This window comes from Cydia splendana, chromosome 12 (genome assembly GCF_910591565.1).
Source record: "Cydia splendana chromosome 12, ilCydSple1.2, whole genome shotgun sequence".
Lineage (NCBI taxonomy): Eukaryota > Metazoa > Arthropoda > Insecta > Lepidoptera > Tortricidae > Cydia > Cydia splendana.
The window spans coordinates 10339983-10367518 of record NC_085971.1 but is presented as its reverse complement, the minus strand read 5'-3'; the positions used below and the strand labels follow the sequence as shown (position 1 = coordinate 10367518).

Here is a 27536-nt window from a genome sequence, read left to right as displayed (position 1 = left end):
CATCATACATGCATGGCTTGTCGTAATATAATATAAAACTTTAATTTCACTTCAGAATCTTCAGATCGATTCCAAAAGATGTCTTCAACATTTTGCTTAGAATAAAAAAACTGCCATTATTACGTACCTGCCTATTCAAAATTTAAATAAAACGTCGATCGTCTACAAGTTGAATTGCTCGACGACATTCGAATGATCATGATCATTTATTATTTCGGCCTATTCGGACTACTTACTTCAATCTAGACAAATAAAAACTATCTAGATTAGTGCCCCATTTTACACGTATAGCGTAGGTACTTAAACTAGAATGTTTGTTATAAAATTACCTGTAATATATCAGCACTAAACTATACTCACAACCCGTTTTAAGAGCTCCGGCAAATCCCGAGGTAGCTGTTGCGGCGTTTTAATTTTACATGCCGTTTACGCCGTACCTGTGATGCCCGGGGGGCCAATGTCAGACTCAGACTCCACGGGTATCTAAAGCTAGCGATACATATGTGGCGGAAAACAAAAATACCTGTGTGCCGAACTACATGTGTTTTATGTATAATTTTATGTAACAGAGGCCGTTAAAGTTAATTTAGGATTTAATTAAATTTCCTTTTCCTTTAAATTTCCAGCTCTTAATATTTGACTGTTGTGAGTACAGTTTAGTGCTGATACATTACAGATAAAGTTTTTTAAGGAACAATTTGACTGGTTCTTCTTCTTTTCGTGTCGAGGTTCAGTCAAATGACTGGTTGATTTTCGTTCATTTCTATTTCTACACTATACGTATTACATTTATTTTAAGCTAGGCACAAATAAAAACGCCTCGTTCAGATGCTCGGCTGACATTGAATTTACGAAATATAAACCTTAGTAGGCACGAGCTTAAATAAAATCACAAAATACCTTCACATACATTCCTATTAAAAATGAGTTACGTTATCCCTAATTGCTGAATTAACAACGCGCTAACGGCGCTAACCTCTCCCTTTTATCAAAATATTCCACTATTATGCTTGTAGCAGTAGTAGTAGTAAACTCTTTATTGTACAAAAAGACATAAAAAATAACATAAAATTAATAAGATGTACAAGGGCGAAGTTATCAATTTGAGGGATCTCTTCCAGTTAACCTATCAACATGCATACAAACATACATATTTTGGTTTGTTTTTTGCTTGTAGTGATATAGACGACATTTCATCGGACGTCCTCCACCTGGACATCTGGGACCACGACGATGAGAGCTCGGTGCTGGACGCGGTGTCGCGACTCAACGAGGTGCGCGGCGTCCGCGGGCTCGGCCGCTTCTTCAAGCAGGTCTGCCAGAGCGCGCGTCAGGGCAGCCAGGATGATTTCTTAGGTAAGTTGTTACACTATATTACGTCGGACGTCCTCCACCTGGACATCTGGGACCACGACGATGAGAGCTCGGTACTGGACGCGGCGTCGCGGCTCAACGAGGTAGCAGGAGATCTAAGGTCCCGTTTTCTAAGGGGACCTTGCATTTTGGAGACAAAGCAAACCGCTTGGAACAGGTGTTCCTGGGGGTGACCTGAGCTGATTAAGCCCGGTTGCCAAGAGGTTCCCCCAGTAGGTGGGCAGGGGAGGGGGGGTAAAAGTGCCTCCGGCGCGCCTCACTCTAAGCTTTATATCTGCATACATCTCGCAACTATATCAAGTTTGGTGTCATTTTCGTATAATTCGAGGATGAAGAATTCATTTCTGTGACTAAATTTTCACTCACCCATACAAAAAATTCGAAAAATTAAAAATCAAAAAAAATGTTTAGATTTTTTTTTTCGAAAATCCTCTACAAAATGTATACTATGAGGATTTGCTCTAGAAAAAAAATACCTGTGAATAGCCCAGTTCTCCTACTATACAGAATAGTAAACTTGTCAAACATTTTTTTTCATAACTCTGTTAAAAAAAATGTTTTGTGTCGCGCGGCGTACTTGCATTGTAAGAGTGGTATGCAACGTTTAGGATTTTTAAGTATGTTTAGATGATTTCTGATATGTTGTTATTCTTCTGGTGGTAGATTACATTAATAAATTACTTCTGGACGTGATATATATACAAATATAAATTAAATATATAAAAAAAGATGTTGGGAAAACTTTCGCTAATAGAGTTAAGTATTATAAATGTGATAAAATTAACATGGAGATGTTTGACAAAAAATGCGGGTTAAAATAAAATATTATATTGTTCGTAATTACCATTACATGCCCATGGGACTGTGCATTTTAGTTTTTTTTTAACGCAGTTGCACCTCCCTGCGCATTTTGTTTTGCAGCGGCAACGAATAAGCTCTAAACAAGCAGCAGCCGCCGCAGGTAGGCTTGTCCATATGGGCTCCCAATAACCTTGTTGTTTGGACCAGCCCCAGTCAGCAGGGTATGGTGGCTGTTGCTGAGGGGCTATAATCTGTCCCCAAACATAGACCAAATCGCGCCGTGCGCCAAAAACCGCCGTGTCGCCGAAATAATTTTCAACCAGGTTGACAAGGTGCAGAAAACCCTAGAGGAAAAGCAAACCGCTCTATGTGCGTTCCTTGATGTTGAAGGTGCTTTCGACAATACGCCCACAGAGACCATACTCAATGGTATGAAATCAAAGGGAGTAGACGAAACCACCAGATGGGTACATAGCATGCTCTCAAACAGAGTACCCACTCTGACCATCAATACTATATATAGAGCATGAATTTTATACCACTAAAGGGTGCCTACAAGGAGACGTTTTATCCCCACTATTATGGATCCTAGCAGTGGACCAACTTCTTGCAATCATGTCAGGCCAAGACTTTGATACACAAGGATATGCCGACGACCTTGTAGTCATCGTCAAAGGCCCTTGCCTCAACACAATATCCAACCTAATGCAAGGAGCTCTAAACACAATATTCAAATGGTGTAGAGAAAATGACTTGTCCATACTGACTGTAATAGCCATTTAATCATTCACAAGGAAACCGAAGCTCGATAAACTCACAAAACCAAGACTTAATGGACAAATAATACCGTTCTCGGCAGAGGTCAAGTATCTAGGGGTCACCTTTAACCAAAAGTTAACTTGGAACCCTCACCTGAGAAACATTATACAAAAAGTGAAAATGGCCATGTGGTCATGCTGTCGAATGACAGGAGCAAGATGGGGCTTAAGATCCAAATTGCTATGTGGTTATACACAGCGGTAGTGAGGCCAATTGTCATCTAAGCCTCCGCAGTCTGGTGTAACAAAACCAGCCAAAAGACAGCAATAGACACTCTAAACAGACTGCAACGCACGGCTTGTTTAACAGTAACAGGCGCCTATTCCTCGACACCGGGAGCGGCCCTGGATGCACTGCTGGACATCATACCACTCCACTTGCAGGTGCAATAGGAGGCCAAGCAGTGCGTCTACAGAATATGCACGCTAAACAGGCCAAAATGGCGCTCTCAGGCATTAACCAATCTAATGGCCTGGGTTTTTGCGAATAGAGCCCTTAGCATGCCCACTGATGACGCTCACACCGAATGTCATCTCACCAAACTGTACACAGTAGAAATACCTCCTAGAGACAAATGGATCAACAACCAAATGTACGTCGAAGAGGGAAGCCACATGTGGTATACAGATGCTTCCAAGAAAGGCAATGATGTAGGATGTGGGATCTATGGTGAGAGATCTAAGCTCAGAGCTAGCGTCAGCATGGGCACATTGGCCTCAATCTTCCAGGCAGAAGTCTTCGCCGTCAACAAATGTGCGGAGATCAACCTGGATAGAAACCTAAGACACCAGCTTATCTACATCAACTCAGACAGCCAGGCTGCTCCGCTGGCACTAGAATCCCTTGAGTCAAACTCAAAACTAGTCCAGAACTGTAAAACAAACCTAAATGCGCTGGTTTACTCCAACAAAGTTACACTTAGATGGGTACCAGGGCACTCCGACATTAACGGAAACGAAGAAGCGGACGAACTTGCTAAAAAGGGCGCAGACACACCCCTGGTCGGCCCAGAACCCTTCTGTGGAAGCACAAAACGAGATGCATATTCTCTGCTCAGCAACTTAGAAAAAACGAGAGCAATCGATTGGTGGAAGTTCGTTAAAGGACAAGAACACTCGAAAGCTCTGATCAAAGGGTTCAACAGCAAAACTGCTAAGGAGCTTTTAAGACTCAAAAGGCACAAAACCTGCGCGGTGACCAGAATACTGACTGGACACTGCAAGTTGAACAAACATATATGTTTCAAATTGGCAAGAAACAAGATGCGACATGCAGGTTCTGTCAGGAGTCAGAGGAGACTGCAATGCACATTCTCTGTTCTTGTGGACTACTAATGTTAAAAAGAAGTACCTACCTAGGGCGACACGTAGTGCAACCCTATGAGGTACAAAACATTACGGCCCAAAGAATCTGGAACTTACTGGATGCAACGGGCATTAGTAATGAACTTAAAGGGCCGTCACAATAGATCAATGCTGGTCAATGCGACACTCAAAGGCCCACAACACCACAATAATAATAATAATGTCCCGCGGGGGCAGCTTGTGGCGAGCTGACGGTGAGTGACGACACCGCGGACCCCTATTCCAGAGGGCCCTGTCATCTGGCCCTCGCCTCTGTGCTTGCCTTGATTGGCCGGCCAGAATGGAGTCGCAAGAGCGGGACCTATGCTCCAGGTTGGAAGTGTAAAATGTCATAACGCCGGCGGCCTGCTGAACGGATTACCGGGATCTGGCTACCGCAGACTCACCTCTCGACAACCTCACAGCCACTCCAAAGTGTTGCCCTGTTGTCGCACTGTGCGTGCGGCCATTGCGGGGCCCACTCAATGAGTTGGCGAGTCACCACCTGTCATTTACAATTTTGAGACTGATTGTCACGGCAGGTGTCCGCTAGTCTCTCCCATAGCCCATTATCCAGTGCATCCAACTTTCAAATCTATAGCCCATGACCTTAGTTCCCATCGCAGCACAAAAGTGCTGCACTGTAATAGTCTTTGCACCTGGCGGGGACCATCTCCGGATGTATCACATTGTGCGTTCGGGGATAGTATCCACCACATGTATCCCTTGCTTTTAGATTAACGTGCCTTAAAGGGCCTCTGCGCTGTTGGCTTCGTCCCCACGTACGCCTCCCAAAGGTCCGGGACCCCATGGTCCCGAGATATGGAAAAGACATGCAAATAATAATGTTAATTTTATCACATTTATAATACTTAACTCTGTTGGCGAAAGTTTTCCCAACATCTTTATTTATATATTTAATTTATATTTGTATATATATCACTTCCAGAAGTAATTTATTAATGTAATTTACAACCAGAAGAATAACAACTTATCAGAAATCATCTAAACATGCTTAAAAATCCTAAACGCTGCATACCGCTCTTACAAGGCAGGTACGCCGCGCGACAATAAACATTTTTTTTAACAGAGTTATGAAAAAAAATGTTTGACAAGTTTACTATTCTGTATAGTAGGATAACTGGGCTATTCACACGTTTTTTTCTAGAGCAAATCCTCATAGTTTAAATTTTTTAGAGGATTTACGAAAAAAAAATTAAAAGATTTTTTTTTAATTTTAAATTTCTTGATTTTTTTGTATGGGTGAGTGAAAATTTAGTCACAGAACTGAATTCTTCATCCTCGAATTACACGAAAAAGACACCAAACTTGATATAGTTGCGAGATGTATGCAGATATAAAGCTTAGAGTCAGGCGCGCCGGAGGCACTTTTACCCCCCCTCCCCTGCCCACCTGCTGGGGGGAACCTCTTGGCAACCGGGCTTAATCAGCTCAGATCACCCCCAGGAACACCTGTTCCAAGCGGTTTGCTTTGTCTCCAAAATGCAAGGTGGTGGACCTTAGATCTCCTGCTAAGGTGCGCGGCGTCCGCGGGCACGGCCGCTTCTTCAAGCAGGTCTGCCAGAGCGCGCGTCAGGGCAGCCAGGATGATTTCTTAAGCAAGTTGTAACATTTCTATATTTCATACTTACATTAGATTCAGCTTGTTTTAATCTTCACTTACGGCACCTTACGGTCCGATTCGAACTTTTAGATACGTCAGTTAATAGATCTAGAAACAATATGGATTAGATATGTCAGTGTCAAATGAGACGTTTCTTCAAACAAAAACTTTAAAGATATAAATTTCACTCATAGTGTTGTGTTCCAGCCGGTGACTAAGGTTGCCAGAGCTCAACGAGGGTGCGGAGTGTTAGGGTCGGCAACGCGCATACTAATGCCTCTGGAGTTGCACGCGTCCATAGGCTACGGAGGTTGTTTAACATCAGGCGGGCCGTATGCCTGATTGCCACTAATGTAGCATTAAAGAAAGACGTATGATTTAATAAAATACAAGTTTGTGACATCGAGAACGTTCGGTAACCTCGACTATTTCCGGACGCCATTCAAGTTGAACAACAATTGTGTTAACACATTTACTGCCAGCACCTCTCTTGGCAGGTTTACTGTTCATATGCGTTTTTCGCTCCAAAGCGGTAAACACGTATTAATGGCTACGAACGTAGCTCGTAGCTCCCACTGGCAGTAAATGCGTTAATGTCAATAAGGCTGTAAATTAAATTCAGAGTTATCTTAGCAGAATATCAAAGTGATAATTTAAACTAAGGAAGGGAGATATTAGTATAGATTACTTCGAAATATGACTATGTATAAATTTATAGATTATTTACAATTTGCCTTAGTTCCTACGTTATATTCATAACTTGTTAGAAATTATGAAAAACGTTGACTTTGTTCGGAACCGAAGCTAACTACTATTATTTCTCTCCTATATGGCACTTCAAAACTTTCATGCGTTTAGACATCAAATAGGCGCAATTTTATTTGTTCATAATGCGAAATAGGTACCTATTTCATGGTCGGATGGAAAAGCATAATTCTCGTTTCCGGATATGTAGGTACCGCACGCTACGGCTTATTTGAGTTGCCCAAGTACTTAATGGTGTTATAGTCCCTATATATTATCAGATTTAACGCCCGTGTGAACAGGGTGTAACAGACACCTCTGCCAGAAATTTTCTATTCCCGAGGTTTTCGCGCGCAGGTTAGACGTAGACAGGTTTAATGTTGGCACCTGGGCCCTCAATCGACCCACGACCCACGAAACATAAATATGGTTTACCTATATGCATCTCGTATTTACACTTCAGTAAGAGTAATTGGCAAATGAGTTAGGCAGGTGCAGGTGTGGATATTATGTTTATAAGTAAACTAACCTTTCATATGGTTGTGGTGGTTAATACTTGTGGGTCAAACCTCGGTTGTGTTGCAAAAAACCGTTACCGAAAAATGCAAAAATATGACTAAAAATACGGACAGGTTCATTACAGATTGTGTCAATCAACCCTAATATAAATGACACATTTAGTAGGTACTCTATCGCAGTAAGATGTTATTTATTTTGCCTACACAAACCATTGCCTCATAATGGTGTTATATTATTACGAAAAAGTAATATAATGGTGTTCTACTTGTAGCGCTAACTGTATCGTCGACGTCAGATATTATCTGACTCGTCGAAGCGGGCAAAATGGCTAAAAATATCGAGCAGGCTTTTACGCTATACTTTAAAAGCTTGTTTCAATATTGTGAACGTCACATTTGTTGCATCGGGTTGAAAAGTCTTTTCACGTATATGTGCGGAAACATTTCGTTTTTATATTAAAATTGTTAACAGTAAGGTAAAGGATGACTCTAACGTGAGTCATCCTTTACGAGCCGTATCCGGGCTGGAGCTTCCAGAGCTTACTTTTCTATGACATGACAGGCGATCACGTGATGCTCTTCATAGAAAACGATGCGCCGGAAGCTCCGGCCCGGACACGGCCCGCTCTAACGTGAGCCATCCTTTAGTGCATAGAAGATATTCTATGAACGAAAATAATTATGAATTGTTATAAAAATAAAATAGACGAGATGTGAATATGGTTAGATATAAAATGAAATAGGCAAAACTTTTTATCAAATTCAGTCAAAATGCCAAAAGTACGTTCGTTAAGTTTGTAAATTATTTGCACTCAGAAACCATCTAAAAAAAGGTTTATTCGTCCGAATAGGGATGTTTCCTGCTTTTAAAATAAGTTATTTCACACCATGCAATGCGAAATAAAGCACCAGGAAAATATTAGAAAAACCTAGACCGGAGTTATTTTCAGACAGAATTTCAATTTAATAAATCCGAAAGAACTATAAAGAGTAGGTAACTTGACCGTGACGTCATTGTTCTGTTTTCACATAGATTCCATAATGACTAATCGTTTTGACAGTTCGAAAAAAGAAACTGATTTGACTAAGCAGTCAACTACCCTAGTGCGTAAAAAGAAATATTTTTCTGAAGGTAGGTAGTTTGTGAAGCGTTTGACTGGACGCCGCGTGTGCGATATGGGAAAACCCAAGCGAATTAAATGTCACACCTTACTCAGGGCCTGTCAACTGAAAAACAACTATTTCGTTAACGATTTTGTGTGTACCCAATTTTATACGCTTATTTCATAGTCTCAATTTAAAAAGTAGATACCTACAATGAATGGAAAATATAAGAATTCCTTCGAGATTTCAATTTTAAATATTGAACAATTCCTTAATTTTTTAAATTGCCCTTTGCAATTCTTTTGTAGCTTACGCCGATGAGGGTTTTTACCTTTGTCAGTTCATATTTAACACATTTTTGAACTGACAGAAATCCTCAGAAATACAATTGGTTCTAATTTTTATAAAGAATCTGCCCAAAAGTTACCATTCACAGACAGGAAAGGAACTCATACCGTACATTTAACATTACAAGCAATGTAATTCTGAATGGATGTGCTCAATATTGTCAAATGAATGATGCTCGAAAATCATGTTAACCATTTACATATTTTTCAAACAAGGTATACCTACTACATCGCTTCGCTGGGCCTGCCCTTTTTCAGTCGCGAGAGACATTGTCTCGCATTTTTCGTCCTTAATTCGATTTCGACACGAACCAATGAGTTTTCGTAATATTCATAGGAGGACACAAGAATTCACTTTTCGCTTTATAGTAAATAGGGCTATGTTTGATTCGGTTTACTGGTGTAGATATAAATTAGTTACCTAGTTTTAATAAAATGACCTTTTTTAGGGTTCCGTACCCAAAAGGCAAAAACAGGACCCTATTACTAAGACTCTGCTGTCCGTCTGTCCGTCTGTCTGTCACCAGGTTGTAACTCATGCACTGTGATAGCTAGACAGTTGAAATTTGCACAGATGATATATTTCTGCTGCCGCTATAACAACAAATACCTACTAAAAATAAAATAAAATAAATATTTAAGTGGGGCTCCCATACAACAAACGTAGGTAATTATTTTGCCGTTTTTTGCGTAATGGTACGGAACCCTTCGTGCGCGAGTCCGACTCACACTTATCCGGTTTTTATTGGTAGGTATAGTTAACAATAGATATCATCAAGCCCATTGTCATATTCTCACTTGAAGTTGACCGACAGTTATCGACCGCTAAACTGTAATGAAACCTTATTAGTTAATATTTTATATATTTGTTTAATATCGATCATGCCGATAATTGTTTAATATCGATCATGCCGGTTATTGTTTATTTGTAAACCTATTACTTATAAGAAAATTTAAATAATTTACTTCAAGCAAGATAGTGGACAACCGCTTCTCCATACAAACGTAAGTAGTGCCTATTTCCACCCTATTGACATTATAGAATTTAATGTACATATATAGACCATTGATTATGCCCGTTCGTTGCATTTTGTTCAATTTTTTTATTAATTTAAATGTTAGGAGTGAAAAAGAAGTTCCATATAAATAAATAAAAACTCCTAACTTTAACATAAAAAAAAAACCGGCCAAGTGCGACTTGGACTCGCGTACCAAGGGGTCCGTACATTAAGTCCGACTCACGTTTGACTGCACATTTCTAATAGGTTTTCGTGTCATCTATAGGTATTTTTTTCAAAATTTTAGACCTAGTAGTTTCGGAGATAAAGGGGGGGGGGGGATGGTCAGGTTTGGCTATTTTCTTAAATATCTTCTAAGTTACACATCGGTAACTCGTGGCATTTAGGTAGCACTTAAAAGATTAGCGATGAGCACACATCGGTAACTCGTGGCATTTAGGTAGCACTTAAAAGATTAGTGATGAGCACACATCGGTAACTCGTGGCACTTGACAGTTTCTAACAGACTAGTGATGTGACAATGTTCTTCCTATACGAGTCGTGAAAAAGAAACCACTAAAAAAAGGAATTAATTAAACTAATCTTTTAAGTGCTACCTAAATGCCACGAGTCACCGATGTATACTTCTAACCTATGTATTTTAAAATTATAAAAAAAAAATATTTAAAATTCTCAAGATGAGCTCTTTCATTTGATATATAACACGATATAGTTTGAAAAACTTTATTTTTTAACTTTCTTATTTACCCCCCAAAAGTGGCCCCCATGTTTAAAATTAATTTTTTTACGTTACATGTCCGTCTTTGGGTCACTAATTTACATATGTGTACCAAATTTCAACTTAATTGGTCTAGTAGTTTCCGAGAAAATAGACAAGAGATGAGAGAGAGAGAGAGATGTGACAGACGGACAGACAGACAGACGCACGAGTGATCCTATAAGGGGTCCGTTTTTTCCTTTAAAGGTACGGAACTCTAACAAACATATAAAAGCTCCTCGATTGAAAAAAATCAAACGAAGGAAGGAGAACAGATATAGTTAGATACATTTTCCAAAATGTCAATCCAAAGAGGAAAATCGCCATCTTCGTAATATATAAATCGAGATACAAAGATTTATGTTTAATTTGACTAATACTGTTCTCAAAAATATACTTTTTAACTGCTTTACGTCAAAAATTGGACAACTATGTATTTAGTCATTTTTTGGATTGTTGTAATTTACGAAGTTACACAATCGGTACGACAATTTTAGATGAATAAGGATATAGCAGAAGCAAATACTTACCATTTTGTTTTGGCACATAGTTTGCGTCCCGTTTGCCCCAATTTACACAAGTGCGTTGTGTTCACACACCCATGGTTTTTCATTAGCAGCAGACGCTGCACACAATGAACCAGTTAGATTCCAATCCAATCTAAAATCTACACGCTAAAACTACTTGCACTGGATTCTAATTTCTAGTTAAGAATCCAGTGCATCCTTAACTTTTGGGAAGGCCAGTTGTATTTTTGATTTGATGAAACACTTATTAGCTTCTGCCCCCACTTCGTCTGCGTGTAATGATGACTTTTGTGATATAACTATCCTATGTCATTCCCCGGGCAACAAACAATCTCCATGTCCATCCATCTTTTGGACGCCAATGACCGATATATCCGCACCGCAGGTTCAACGCCAAAGACCGATTAATCGGTCACAGACCACAGAGCAACATAAACCTACGTGGATATGCGTAACGTTCAATTTCAGTTTTGACACTTCGGTGACGTGGCGTCCGAGTGACTGCTTTTGTGTTTGACATGGCGTCGAAAAGGTTAAATCGATTTGGCACTTTTAACCTAAAGAGACAAAGTTATTTTCGCATTTACAATATTAGTATTAGTAGGGACTAGTTGGGATACCAAAATAAAACAGTAATAAAATAATTCTGCTTACCACGGTTTATAAAACTTAGATCCCTAAAATATCTCCCCAATAAGTAGTGTGTTCTTAATCTTGTGTTGGATAACATCAAACATATTGGAACAAAAACTATCGCAAGTTTCATTGGGCCGATATCGGCGAGCTTCGAAAGTACTCCCCGGACACAAATGATTCCGTCTTGATTGTAACTTGGGGCCCGATTCGGATTTTGAAATAGACATCTATCAGACATCTTTTAGACATCACCAAGATACGATGACGATATCTTTAAGATCTAACCTGTCAAATTTGACATTTGCGCGATTCTGGAGATAGGTACTGTTGAACGATTTCTACAGGATATGACTTAGAGATCCAATTCACATCTAATATATATCTTACTCTATCTAACGTAAAAGTGACATTGGTTCCCCGAATTGCGCTGCAAAAGAGAACTAGTTGATATCTAAACTATGACGTATCTAGAATGGATCTAGTACGTGTCGTCTCTTGTGAATATCTTGTAGTTCGAATACGGCAGTTCGTCTCGACGTCTAAGTTGACACTTACATTGGTAACAACTATAGGTACGCACTCGGAGGTCGTAAAATAAACGACTTTATCTGAGGCTAAATGGACGGTAAACTTTGAGACTACAATCCAGGCTGCCATATAAGGTAAACGTACTAGTGCTCGACATGCTAATGCCCAATAGATGAAACCTTGCTGTCACCTCTATTGACAATGACTTAAGTTTCAAGATGACATGTACTGGGACCGCGTCGAGCTCAGTACGTTTACCTTATCCATAGACGCAGCAAGCTCGAGAGAGTAGAGTTCTTGGATCGTAACAAATACCCGAAATCGGCGATAGACTGGATCGCCTGAAACTTTTACTCGGTTTTGTTTTTAAAGCTAAAACTGGCTGTCTTCTCTAGACAAATGTGTCGGAAAAGAATACGGGCTTTGATATCTTGATTTTTAAACAGCCTATTTGAGTGTCCATCACTGTTGATAATTGAACAATTTTCTTGAAAAAGAAAAAGTAATATAAAGACGGAATTCACACGCTAACTACTTATTTTTTATGTAAGCAGAAGATATTGACAATTTGTATGTTACTTTGTATTCGATTCGTCATCATCGATTTTCTTATTACTTAAATAATTGTATGGTATCTATTATTAGGATCTTGACTGTAAGTACTCAGATTTCATCATATCTGGAATGATCCATGCTTTTTTATTTTTATATAAGTATGTGGGTACAGTAAATAAGTTGCGATTTACCACCCCATCAAGTGTTGTTTCCCATTTTCCTTTTATTTTTGTTGTCTGTTTGTTTGTGTTGGCGAATAAACCTATTTTTGTATTGTTTTTATTTAGGTAAAGTAAGGTAAAAGTATTTGCTAAGCATTCGGTCTCCATTTTCTCTTTCGACAAGGTAAGTAGGTAAATAAAACAACATCCACTCTCTAAATAAACAAAAACTCCTACGTAAAATTATTCGCCACAACCAACGAACTAGAATAACTATATTCCGTCGCTGGCCTTAACAGTGTCCTTTTAGATGGTAATAACGTTATCTAAAACATTAACCCAACATGAATAAAAGAATTTGTCATCATGGGGCTATCAATTATATCTTGAATCGGGGTGATAGGCGTAAAATTTTAGCCATATTGAGGAGTTGGTAACTGGAGGATCTTGACTTGTCTGAGGAGTGAGGAGTATCGTTTTAAAAATACTTGACTAGATTTAATTACCTACTAACTGCCGCCTTTCTTATTTATATGAGGTAAAAAAGCAGCTAGTTTGGTTCAACTTACTATTTTCTTCAGCATAAACTCTCAAAGTTTCCTGAATATTACTCAGCGGAAGGAATTTCGATGCAACAGGTGAAATACTTTGTCATCCACAAAATATTTTAGTGAAATTGCAACATTTATGAACGTCAAAACTTTATGGCTTGTCAGCATTTCGAAATCTTCTCGCGGCACGCTGAAATGGGAATTCACGTCAAAAAATTGGATGTAACAAGATTGATGGGTGCGAGCGCAAATTGAATATTTATTTGCCGAGGGCTTGTTTGATATTTATTCCGAATGGAAAACATTCAGCTACAGGTGAATGACAGTTGGAATTATGCACTACTTATACTTATATTGTTTTGAAATAACTAATAAAATAACATTGTTATTTGGGAATATTGTCCTATAAGTAACCTGATTTAAACTCTTTTCTTTTGAATATTTTAATTCTTGTTTAGTATCCAAAATGTACCAGTGTTGTTGTACCGTTGCGTTTTATATACCTAAGTATTTTTAACAAATCATTTGAATATTTGTATAGTTTTAGATTTAGGTTGGTCTACGTTGGTCATATATAATTTAGACTTAGAATATTTATACGTTAGTGATAAAAACCATGTTATTTATCACGTTTGTAATTTCACACACTGACACGTGGACAGTTAAGCTAAGCACAAATATTTATAAGCAGGTACTTAATAACACAAACATGCTTTATTTACGTTACCAAGCAGTATAGTACCTAATGTACCTATTATTCTTCGATGATACGGTTCACTGAACAATAGGCAGGCAATGTGTTATGTGTTATGAAAGACAGTCAATGAGATATTGTTTGTGCAGGGTGCGTGAACATTCCGCTTCGCGAGATCCCGTCTACGGGCGTCGAGGCGTGGTACAAGCTAGAGGCTCGCTCGCAGCGCTCCTCGGTCCAGGGACGCATCAGGCTTCGGTTGTGGCTGTCGGCGCGAGAGGCAGGCAGACATGACGACGACAACTGGCAACAGGTTAGTGCCTATTCAATTATATAGCTTGATTTGGAAGGCATTGTTGCGTCTAAAGGCTCCTCTTCACGTTGGGCCAACGCCAACGCCAACGAGGCAGCCATGCGGTAGAATGAGATAGCAATATCACTTGCTCCCTCTAACCGTGTAAACTGTTTTGTGGGACATTGTATTTGTATAAGCTGTATACTTTTATGTTAATAAATAAATAAATTAAAAAAAAAATAACGCATAAATGCGTCCCTCGTTGGCGTTGGCGTTGGCCCAACGTGAAGAGGAGCCTTAAAAGGCACACATAAACGTGACCAAGCAACGCGACAATATCAAATATTGCTGTCACTGTGTCTGTGCTAGGTATATGGTTGCGTATTTTTTTTTTTTTTGCGAAAAGTGGATATGCTTTGTGTATCATGTGCCTTCGCTTTCGCACACAGCTAATTTTGACAATAGATGTAGCCCTAATTATATTTATGTGCTGTGTCCGTCACGCATTTTTGCATGGACCCCCAACGGGCCCCACGTCGTCGTTGTCGACGCCTAGCGGCGCGATTCGGGAAATTAATTAGAGATTAGCTAGATTAGATACGATAATAGTTACTATAATATCTTTACTATTTCATATCTAGTGAATCTCTAATTCATGTCCCGAGTCGTGGCGCCAGCCGCCATAAGGTACCTTTTGCCATGGAACGTCACATATATTTACTATATCGTATCTAGTTAATCTCTAACTCATTTCCCGAATCGAGCCGTAGGTCTGATAAATTATTCCCAATTTTCCTATTCTGTTCATTGTTTACTTACATTCGGCACGTTAAATATTTTTTCCGCCCTGCCCCTGATGTTGATTGTTTTGTGGTTGATGGTTATTGTTTATTGTAAACGTCAACAACAGCCGAAAAGCAGATTTTGATTGTTTATTTCCTTCATTTAGGTACCTACTTGTTTTTTTGTACAGTTATTAAAAGCTTAATTGGTCCCGTTTAAACAACAACCATTAATTATCTGTAACTAAGAAGGTTCCCTATAGAGTAATTTATTAACTATTTGCTTTATTAACTTTTGTACTCAAATGCTGTTGACAACGTTAACACGACATATGGGACCGATGTAGTGATACGGAATCCTACTGAATATTGCGACGTCAAGCGAAAATGAAAAAGGAAACGTACTTTTCCGCCCGAATGGAATAATAGATTTGGAGCTTTATGTGATTTAATGATTTTCTCGCCACTGCTTTTAGTGTTATTTCTTACTCCAGACCTCTCGATATTAATAACGCCAAATGATCTCATAATATCCAGTAACGTCATCGCTGGAGCCTAATGGCAAAAGTGCGTAAAATAGCGGTACTGTGGGTAATAAAATATGGATTACTGAGTATCGGACCAATATTGCTAATCTGCTGAACCACTGCACTGGACATAAACTGTTTTATTGAGCTTTTCGTAGCGGCCCATTAGTTGGTTTACGCGTTACAGCTGGACTGCATAAAGACGGAACCGCGGCGCCGTGTCCGACTAATGCCGAAATTTATGGCTCTCGTGGAACTCTGATAAAATTTTGGTTAGTTAAGACTACGTTCTTAACGTCACAGGGTAAGCGATATAGGTACAAGTCAAATTGAAGTAATAGAAGCGGAAATTAAAGTAAGGGTTGGCGCGATTAGATTAATCTGACACAATAATGTGAGTAAGTTTTGTAGCGGGACATCGCTATATAATAGACGTGAATATATCGTTGGTCTCGCTCGCACACCAGTTTGTCGCACACCAGTTTGTCGCACACCAGTTTGTCGCACACCAGTTTGTCGCACACCAGTTTGTCGCACACCAGTTTGTCGCGTGGAAACCGCATCAGGCCGCGTAGCCAACATGCCAATCGCTTACGCTCCGTAGCAAACGAAACACAACTGTCACCGTTGCACTAATATGGAAGAGTGAGAGAGAGACACAGAGCTTTTCGTTGTCGTAGCGCAAGCGATTGTCTCCTTGGCCGTCAGAGTGAAAAGCGCATGAACCGTAGGTTAGACGTTAAGGTTATAAAATTTCTAATCTGAAATAGGTGTATAGATTATTCAATTATTAGGTATTTTGCATCCTTTTGTGATTAAACCTGTTTGTTTTTTATCGACTATTATTTTTTATTAATAAAATTAATAAGTGAATAGTTTTTTTAGGTCGTGCAGTTAAATTAAATATCAAATAATGAGGTAATGCCATTGTAATAAGCAACATAATTTAAAAATTACTTTGACAGTTAGGTCTTGAGCTTCATCAAAATGTCCAAAGGATCCAACAAAGTGTAGGCTTTAATTAAGCGTGTTTGGGAAGCTTCCCCGGCACCTGACTGGGTCATTCATGTTAATTTCGTAAAGGTAAGCTTTGTCGCACAAATTGCTAGATTTATACGGGCAATAAAATCACACATTTAAAGATTGTAAAACACAATATAGCTAGTTTGTTGACAGAATAGGGAGCTCCTATATCGATAAATTAAATTATCGATACTTTTCCCTGTTGGCGTATACCTGGCGTGCAGCAGTGCGCTAAATGTTTTGTACGGTCGGTGTCCCAACTTATCTACACACGTTGCCATGCTAATTGCATAGAATAGTGGATACTTATGTTAGGGGACCGACTGTACCAAACAACGAAGTGTAGGTATATAGGTACCTACTTTTTAAATTTACCAGACAAAATTGTTAAAATAGGTGATGTGCAAGACGTGGTAAATATTAATTTTTACATACGTTATACAAACGCCTGGGAGACAATTCTCACGCACGCAAATAATGTTTCCTTCAAACCTGATCGATTGGTTATTGTTCATTGTGACCCGTAAACGTGTGTGGTATTAAATACGGCGCGTATCTATTAGATAAAACGTACCAATCGTTTAGCGTTGTGTAATCATTGGAGTGAGATGAACGATTCTCAAATACACGCGTACTTCTTTTTCCAAGATAAATCCAATTTAGTCTCGCACTCGTACCTAGTGTACTGTATATGTATATACCTACACATATATTCTACACATAATTCTTGCACGGCGAGACTCAATGACACGGCTTTTTTCGCTCCACAAGTTTTCACATCCCCTTTCATTATTCAGGGTTTACGGCCGCTGTTAATTCTTCCTTTTTTAAATTGAGTGGATGATCTTTTTTTCATGCCAGTTCATCTTTAGAAGTAATTTTAATCACACGACGGGGCTTAGAGTTAGACCAAGAAAAGTCTGCAGCGATTTTGATAGCCCACGCAGTGCAAGTGTTATTTGTACGTCATAATTTCATAGAAGTTTGACGTTTAAAATAACGCTTGCACTGCGTGGGCTATCAAAATTGCTGCAGACTTTTCTTGGTCTAACTCTAAACATGCTCTACCGCGTTCTGAGACTCCCTCCTTTAATTTGATGCTAAAAGTGTTAACGAGCTCTTGAAGAAGTTTTGTAGTGTAAGCTGTGTAAGATTAGATCGAATTTCTCAGCCACCTGCTCTCCGCCTTTAAGGAAATTAAATCTGGAAATTAATTTGAATAACATTTTTATTAAACAAACTTTATACATAAAATTACGTTCATGGAAACTTCCAATTTCGAAACTGTCATCGTAATATTCGTAATAAATCCGTGATAATAATATTTGACGTCTCAAATTCAAACTGTATGTTAACTTTTTTGTTAACGAGGAATAAACACAGACAAACGTAGCGAAATTAAAAAGTTAGTTTAAGCTCACTTGGAGATCGACGAAATAAGAAACTAAAGAAATAACTTCATCTTTAATTTATAAAGGCGAGACTTCGTAATACCGCCTCACGAGGTTGAGGCTTCTTCACTCCCGCTTTAAATATAGGTTTCTTATCTCAAGCGCCACTCGCAAACTTTACATCATTGCAATTTGCAGTCTATTTGATCTGCAGTCTTCTAAATCTTTTTATATTCCAATATACTATAATAATATTAATAATAAGGCGTAGGGATGTGACGACCCCATCGCCCGCTGGTTTTACCAGTGCAATCAGTCAACGCAGGGCAGCTTGTGGCGAGCTGTTGGGGATTAGCGACCTCACGTACCCGAGTGCTCCTGGAGAGTTCTGTTACCCGCAAGGAGGGTGGGTGGGACAGGATTCTCTGTCTCTGGCTTGCCTTAGCCGGCCGGCCAGAGTGGAGTCGTTAGAGCTATAAGCTCCAGGGGTGGAAGTGAAATATGCATAAGACGCGAGTTGGCACAGTGGCTGTTAACAGCCACTGGGTAGAAAGCGGCGCACACCTCTCGACACCCCTGAGCCGCTCACACCGGTGTTGCCCTTGAGCCATCCTAGATGTCGCTTTTTGTGGGGGCCCATCTTGTGAGGGCGAGTCACCGTCTGCCGGAAATAAAATTGCATACCGTTTTATTAGGCAGGCGTCCGGTTTTTTACCCTATAGCTCAGTTCTTAGTCCATCGCTTTCACCCAATAACCTAGTTCATTTTAGATTCCATCAACTCTCAATAGTCCTTACACCCTGGCGGGTGCTGCCTCTGCGTGCGTCCCATGACACTGGCAAGGGCAGCCTCCGCTCGGTGTACCCCTTACATTTCATTAAAGTGTCAAAAGGGCCTCTACGTGTTGGCTTCGGCTCCACGCACGCCTCCCAAAGGTCCGGAACACCATTGTTCCGTGATGGGAAAGACATTAATAATAATAAGGCGTAGGGATGTGACGACCCCATCGCCCGCTGGTTTTACCAGTGCAATCAGTCAACGCAGGGCAGCTTGTGGCGAGCTGTTGGGGATTAGCGACCTCACGTACCCGAGTGCTCCTGGGGAGTTCTGTTACCCGCAAGGAGGGTGGGTGGGACAGGATTCTCTGCCTCTGGCTTGCCTTAGCCGGCCGGCCAGAGTGGAGTCGTTAGAGCTATAAGCTCCAGGGGTGGAAGTGAAATATGCATAAGACGCGAGTTGGCACAGTGGCTGTTAACAGCCACTGGGTAGAAAGCGGCGCACACCTCTCGACACCCCTGAGCCGCTCTCACCGGTGTTGCCCTTGAGCCATTCTAGATGTCGCTTTTAGTGGGGGCCCATCTTGTGAGGGCGAGTCACCGTCTGCCGGAAATAAAATTGCATACCGTTTTATTAGGCAGGCGTCCGGTTTTTCAACCGACGAAAAAAAAAAACGGAGGAGGTTCTCAAGTCGACGCGTATATTTTTTTTTTTTTTTATGTATGACCACGCATAACTTTTTACAGAGATGTTCGATTTTGATAATTATTTTTTTATTGGAAAGGGTATACCCCGAAGTTGGTCCCATATAAATTTGGAAAAAAAAATCCAACCTTAAGGGTAGGAAAATAGGGGATGATTGATTTTTTTCACTCACCGATTGTAACGTATGACCACGCATAACCTTTTACAGAGTAGTCGTAATAATAATAAAAAATTGGAAAAAAATCCTACCCTAAGGGTGGGAAAATAGGGGTAATTTATTTATATTACAGAACAAAATAATAGTTAAAGTAGGTTTATTAATATAACAGTTAATAGCTAAAGCAAGGTAGGTAGCTATTTTAAAAGTAATCAAAAATTAAGCATGTAATAATTTGTATAAATTATAGCCACAGAAAATTATAAAATAAAAACTTTTTAACAAAAAAAATAACCGCCGAAAAAAAACTAAAAGGATATAAAAAAACCGGCACTAACACGAAACGAGTCGACCAACAAAAACAATAGCACACTGAAAAGAAAAAAATAATTATTTTGTCTTCAATAACGCAAGTGAATACCTATGAACTATGTATATACATACTTCTGAAATCAATCACACAAATCTGCGTATTTATATATTTACAATCTGTTATTTTTGGAGTCGGTGCCAGCCTCAAACAAACTTGAGCACTGTTGAGGATGGTAGCTTGCGGTGGTTGTTGAAAGTCCGGAGAGTCTCAGTAAAAATGTTTATTGTTCTACAATGTTACATAAGTTAAGTCTAAAATCTTAATGTTAAATAAATTTTAATAAAATAGTTATTTGTTTTGAATGCACCCGGTCGCTAAGAATCCGAAAAGTACACTGACTTGTACAGCCGGCCGCATCGCCAAACTAAACTGGGTCGCGGGCGCCTGTCACGTGTTCGGTGCATGTGCACTGAACATCTTGCCGAGGGCCAAAGATAGAAATTACAATAGAAACTTAAATTATAAAAATCGTAAAATGAAAGTAAATCAAAGAAACTTGTACAAATGTTGTATAAATGTTACAAATAGAATTGTATAAAACTTAGCCCTATTAATTGTTACGTTCACATAGAATCGTCACTAAACGCTATTTTTCTTATTAACACTGGGGTAGTGCCCCTTTCTGTGTAGAGAACACTATCACGGTCATTTATTTGCACTCGCGCACTTTCACTAGGCTCACTAGATTTAACACAGTCGGTGTTGCGCCTGGTGGGCTGCGGCTGCATCCCAGCCTCCGGACTGTCGACCACCTCGGCCGCTTGTCTTGAAGTTGCTGCTACAGTCTCACGTTGCGACTGTATCCTTCGCCAGCCGAGAAATATAATTATGATCGCTCCAACTATCAAAATACCGTAGATGAGGGTATAGTGGTGTATATCGTGGATCGATATCTCATTTGTTAAGGGTTGTTCTTCTTTCATAGTCTTAATTTTCTGCTCTATGCTCTCCCTTAATAATGCTGTACTACCATCTGTTGTCATTTCTATTTCCATATTCTGAATTGTTATGTTAATTACATGATTAATTGGGGCAATCTTCGGAACTTCGACATCAGGGGTTATGTTGATTGTGCTCTCCTTCTTTTTGTGGGTGTATACAGTCAAATTCTCCATTTTTATTATGCAGCCTTCGGGAATGTTTATTATGTTCGCGCCAGTCAGCTGATGTGCGGTAACTTGATCTTTGCACAAATTTCGTAGGTTGCACTTGTCGCAACAAAAAGATAGATATTGGTTTGCACTAGACAAGTTTATCCATTTGTTTTGGCATGTAATAAGATTGGTTTGACACCGATCTATGGTGTTAACTTCTCTCACACAAAAGTCAAGGTCGCTCTTCATTTTATAGATAGGGCTGGTCAATTGACATAAATATGTTGTTGAGTCACGTGATAGACACCGTTCTAATTCGTTTGTTTTTATAGGCAAGTAGGAGTCCTTTTGAAGGTTCATTGCAATATGGCTTTCAATAGGTATGACTACTAACATGTTTTTACCTACTTGTTGGGGTATGGCTTGAATGTTATATAAATCGTAGTTATCCCTGCTTATTAATGGGACACGGATTTCTAAAAGAATGTATCGTTTTGTCATGACACCTTTGATTCGCAGTAAATGGTAAATGTTTGTTAAGTCAAGTTGAATGTTATCGATAGGTAGTGTGAGTTCTTTATCCAGCTGTCCCGATATGATACTTAATTCATTTTGGAGTTGCTGCGGGCTTATCAAGTTAACGTTGATGTGTCCATTGTGTATATCTGTAATTGTATCCAGTAGTGACATTTGAATACCTTTTAAATGGGTCAGTATGTTAGTCGCGGCCATTGCTATTAAGGTGAATTCTGCTGTGACATCAAGTTCATTGACTTGTTTTGTTATTGCGAATGAATTCATTTCTATACGTGTTAAGTGGCTGTTTATCATCTTATGTTGTCTTTGTATGGTGTTTTCTGTTCTTTGGAGCAAATTGTACTCTGCTTCAACGACAGAGGTTTGATTTTTCCATAACTGGGCCAAATGTCTTTGATTCTCGCGTACTAACGCAATGTCTCGTTCGTACTGTTCTGCGAATCGACTGTCTAATACTCCGAACAGGGTGTTTGCGATGTTCCCGACGCCGTTTACGAGGCCGCGCCTCCTTCGGGCTCGAGTGTGCATTTGTTGTTTCAGCAAAACTTTGTTGTTATGTTCCAACTCTTCGAAACCGTGACGTAGTTGTAACATGATGAGTTCACAATGCGACATAGGTTTTATTTGAGTGCATATGTTATCTAAATGTTGGTAATATTTCGTAAACGCTACTGCGCCTTCCCAGTAAGGGTCTAAGTTGTAGTAGGCTATTATCTTCCACTCATCTCTGATTATCTGCATGTCGGCAACTTTGTCGAAGTAAAGCGCTTGATTTTTTGTTAACTGAGTTGTTTGCATGCACGTTCCGTGTGTAGCTATGGTCAGGATATAAAGAAACATCATAAGTAGTGATAGGACATAAGGTCGTTGTTTGTTTGTTGAGGTGCGTTGTTTCTTCTTGTTTTTCGGTTCTGAAGTTTCAGTGCTCTTTGACGTTTGTTTGTCGATAGGGAGAAGGGATAATTTTGTTATTGGCCTTTTTAACTCGCCGCTTTTTGTTTTTAGGGTAACCACTCTGACATGACCGTCCTTGCCGGGATGTACGTCGATCACTCGTCCCATAGCCCATTTTCCGGGTGGGAGGTTGTCTTCGTGGATTACAACCATGTTTCCGATCTCAATGTTTTGTTGGGGTTCTTGCCATTTTGTTCTCGCTGTCAGTTGTGTTAAATATTCTGTTTTCCACCTTTTAAAAATGTCCTGAAATATTTTTTGGCTCAAATGCCATCTGGTGCGTGCATCTTCTGCTGTATCTATTACTGTTACACCGGGCCTTCCCGGCGACAGGAAGTGGTTTGGCGTTAAGAAGTCGAGGTTGTCGATGTCGTCGTTGAGGGCGCACAATGGCCGAGAGTTAAGGCAACCTTCTATTAATGTCAAAATTGTTGAGTACTCTTCGAATGTTAATTTTTGTTCTCCTACTACCCGTTTTAAATGATGTTTGAGGCTTCGCACAGCTCTCTCCCAGATGCCACCCGCGCTTGGCCATGAAGGTGCATTAAAGTGCCATTCAATGTTCATCCCGGTGATTTCGGCTAAAAAGTTGTTATCAGTTATGTGCTGTAAATGTTGATATCCCTCTTGCAGTTTCCTGTTTCCACCAACAAAGTTTTTTCCATTGTCGCTGTACATGTGGGCCGGAGCTCCTCTTCGCGCTGCCATTCTCCGGAGGGCCGCCAAAAACGCTGAACTTGTTAAGTCGGTTACCAATTCTAGATGTACAGCCTTCGTCACCATACATATAAAAATGGCTATGTAGCCTTTTAATGTTCTTGCTCCTCGCCCTTTGCTGGCCTTTATGTCTACTGCTCCCGTATAATCCACCCCCGTATGATAAAAGGGTTTGGCGGGGTTGCACCTGGCTGCGGGTAAATCTCCCATGAGTTGAATTTGTTTCTTTCCCTCTTGTTTCCGGCACGTTACGCATTTGAGTAGCTCTCTTTTCACCGTGTTATATCCTCCTGTTATCCAGTATTCCTGACGCAGGGAACTCAAAGTCAGCGTCGCTCCCCCATGCAAGGTTAGCTTATGTGCCTGGTCTATAAGTAGAGTTGCCAGGCGAGACTCTCTTGGGATAATTTTTGGGTGTTTCATCTCTTCACTCATCAAGGCTTGATCTAGGCGTCCTTTAACCCTTAAAATTTGTTGTTGATCAAGAAACGGATTTAATTGTTTTAACTTACTTTGTTTTTGTACACATTTGTGCTTGCGCAAATGTTCTATTTCCTCTCCAAACTCACGTTGCTGTACATGTTTTATTATTGTTGATTTCGCTTTCCGTATTTCTTGCAGTGTCAGGTAACTCGGCAGCTGTTTACGTTTAGGTGTCAATGCTCTCTGTATCCATGCTAATATATGTATTATCTTTTCTAATGAGCTATGTTTATTTAATAACTGTTCTATAATGTTTTGATCCGTATTTGAATGTTGTATGACGTTTGAATGAAATGTTTTTTCCTCGTGATCTGTTGTGAATGTTTCTTGTTCAATGTTTTCTGGCCGGAATGTAGTTAGCCACGTAGGCCCAGTTGTCCATAAGGATTGATCGCTTAGCAGTTGAGATGCATACCATCCTCTACTTGCTGCGTCCGCTGGATTCTCCTTTGTGTTTACGTAATGCCATTGTTTAGAGGGCATGATTTCCGTGATCTGTTTGACTCTGTTTGCAACGAAGGGTTTCCAGCGATTTGGTTCTCCTTGAAGCCATCCTAACGCCACCTTTGAGTCTGTCCACCCGTAGGTATTGATCTCACGATTTTCGAAGGCTCGTTTTACTTTACTCATAAGTTTCGCTAGTAAATGCGCACTGCTCAATTCAAGTTTCGGTAATGTTATTTTTGATTTTAATGGTACTAGCTTTGTTTTGGCTGCCACGAGCACTACCTTCTCCTGGTTCTTGACGCGTGCATATATGACACCTGCGTACGCGGCTAGAGATGCGTCGCAGAATCCATGTAGTTCGATGACGGCATGTTCGCGGCTATTCAGCCATCTCGGAATCTCATATTCATTAAGCTTGTTGAGGTCTGTTTTCACTTTGTTCCATTCTTTATAAATGTCTTCTGGCACTTCGGCGTTCCATTCCATTTTTGATTTCCACACACTTTGGAAAAGTAATTTCATTTTTGTTACTACTGGCGCTACCCACCCCAATGGGTCGAATACTTTCGAGATTTCCGACAAAAGGATCCTCTTTGTTATTTTGTTGTGTTGTGTCGTCTCATATCGGAAAGTAAAAGTGTCCTTTGTGGGATTCCAGCATATCCCTAGAGTTTTGGGAACGACATCTGATTTAAAATTAAAAATAACGCTGTTTTGTTGGCTGGTCATATCTGTTAATAACTCGGTACTGTTGGCTGACCACTTGCGTAGGTTGAACCCTCCCGTTTTCAATAACTGGTCTAGGTCCTTAATAACTTTCTTCCCTTGTTCTATAGAGTGTACTCCGTGGACTAAGTCGTCCATATAGAAGGATTGTTCTAAGATTCTGGAGGCTTCTGGGAAGTTGTCCCGTTCATCCTCCGCCAGCTTCTTTAGCGTCATCATTGCCAGAAATGGGCCCGCTTTCATCCCATATGTAATTGTTTTAAGTTCAAATGTTTGTAGGGGTTGTTTATTGGATTCCCTCCAGATTATCCTTTGTAAACATGCATCGTCTTCGTGAATCAAAATTTGACGGTACATTTTTTCTATGTCGGCGGTGAATGCATACCGATACTGCCTCCATCTGAGTAGTAAAAATTGTAAGTCTTGTTGTAAGTTGGGACCTTTGTACATTAGGTCGTTGAGGGAATATCCTGTAGACGTTTTTGCTGATGCATTAAATACGACTCTATATCGTGTAGTTGATGACTCGACTCGCTCAATTCCATGATGTCCTAAGTAACATTCCAGAGTCTTGTTACCGCCAGCTGGCATCATATGTTGTAGTTCAGCGTATTCATTCATAAATGTTTTATAATCCGATGCTAATTTTGGTTGTTTCTCAAACTTATGTTCTAAATTTCGAAATTGAGCTATGGCTTTTTGTTTAGACGCTCCGAGGTTGTTCTCGAAATTGGGTTTCATGGGGAGCCGCACCTGGTATCTTCCATCTTGTTTTCTAACTGTTGTTTCCTGAAAATATTGTATACATGTTACGTCTTCCGCAGATAAATCTTCCTCTTCTGTTACATCTTCTACCTCCCAAATTGTTGTAAGTCCTCTAAGTTGTCTATCACCACGTTACAGTAGAATGTGTTGTTTGTTTGCTTTGGCTTCCCACTCAAAAGCCATCCGATCCGAGATTGTTGTGCCAGAGGCTGTGTAACATCTTTGCCTCCAAAATTTTTAATTCCTTCCAAAATAATGTTAGCGTAAACTTCTGCTCCGAATATCATGTCCACCTTTCGACTAACGTTGAACTCCGGATCCGCTAACTCAATGTTATTAATTATGGGCCATGATGGTTTACTAAATGTTTTGTTAGGCAGATCCTTAATAAGGTTGTTTACAATGATTACCTCTGCAATGAATGTGTCGTCGCTACAGTTCGACTTGCATGTTATGTTTATTTTCCCTTTAAAGTTATTTTCTTTCTCGCATACGCCGAAGATCGTTCCTCTGTGTTTTTCTCTCTTGATTCTCAGTAATTGAGCGGCCTGTTCTGTTATTAAAGAAAGCTGACTCCCTGGGTCTACCATCACCCTCATGTTGTAATAAGATCCGTCAGCACCCATCACTTTTAATTCAGCCGTAGCCAGAAGAGTTTCTAAATGTTCATTTTGTGTTTGTGCCACATGCGCGTTGCTACCTACATGCTCCTTATTTGCTGACATCGTGGCCGTGTTGTTTGTTGACTTACTTAATGCGTCATGTAAAATAGTGCTGTGCGCAGCTTGACAGTTGCGACATCGTTTTGTAGAGTTACATGTTTTTCCATTATGCGAAAACAAGCAATTAATGCATAATGACAACCTATTTACTGCATTTAATTTTTTGTCATTTGGCATTTGTAGAAAAAATTTGCAATTATAGATTCCGTGGTCACCTTTGCACAATGGGCACTTGAAACCAGATCCGATTGGTTTCGCAATCGCTGCGTAATTCCCATTGCTTTTGTAATTGTTTGATGTATGTACTGGTTTTCGATAAGATGCAGAATGTTGTTGAATGTTTGTTGAATGTTGTGTGTTAGGTTTTTGTTGTCCGTCTTGCCTTCTCCGAGCTGACGTTTCCAGTGTTGTAAATTTGCTCTCTAGGAAGTCCGAAAGTTCTTGTAATACTGGCATATCTCTTGTATTTTTAAGGGATTCTAAATAATCCGTATATGTTTCTGAGTCTAGTTTTTGGCCCAGGATATGAACCAAAATTGGATCCCAGGTTGTTGTATCGATTCCCAGATTCTTGATGGCATTAAAAGTTTCCATAGATACATCATGCAGCCTCTTAATTTGCGCCATAGAATTTTGTTGAATGTTTGGTAACCCAAATAAAATGTTCATATGAGATGTAAAAATCATTCTCTTGTTATTGTAGCGATGATTGAGTATCTCCCAACACGTCATATAGTTGTCAGATGTTATCGGTAAATGTTGGATGAGTCGTTCAGCCTCGCCTCTAAGTTTTGCCTTTAAGAATTGCATTTTCTGCGCATTAGACAATGCGGGATTCGCATGTATCGCCTCTACAAATAAATCCTTAAACGATACCCACTGATTATAATTTCCGCTGAAGATTGGTATTTCCAGCTTGGGCGTCGTCTTCTCCCTATGCGATACTGACCACATCTTAG

At 39.8% G+C, this 27536-nt stretch overlaps 1 protein-coding gene across 1 annotated transcript in view; it reads left to right on the top strand.

Moving 5' to 3' along the window:
- Positions 1-27536, top strand: part of LOC134795501 (BAI1-associated protein 3) — a 125614-nt gene that overhangs the window by 42080 nt on the left and 55998 nt on the right. Inside the window, exons 6-7 of the mRNA XM_063767358.1 lie at positions 1178-1356; positions 14252-14415. Of these exons, the coding sequence (XP_063623428.1) occupies positions 1178-1356; positions 14252-14415 (343 nt within the window). The remainder of the gene's footprint in view (positions 1-1177; positions 1357-14251; positions 14416-27536) is intronic.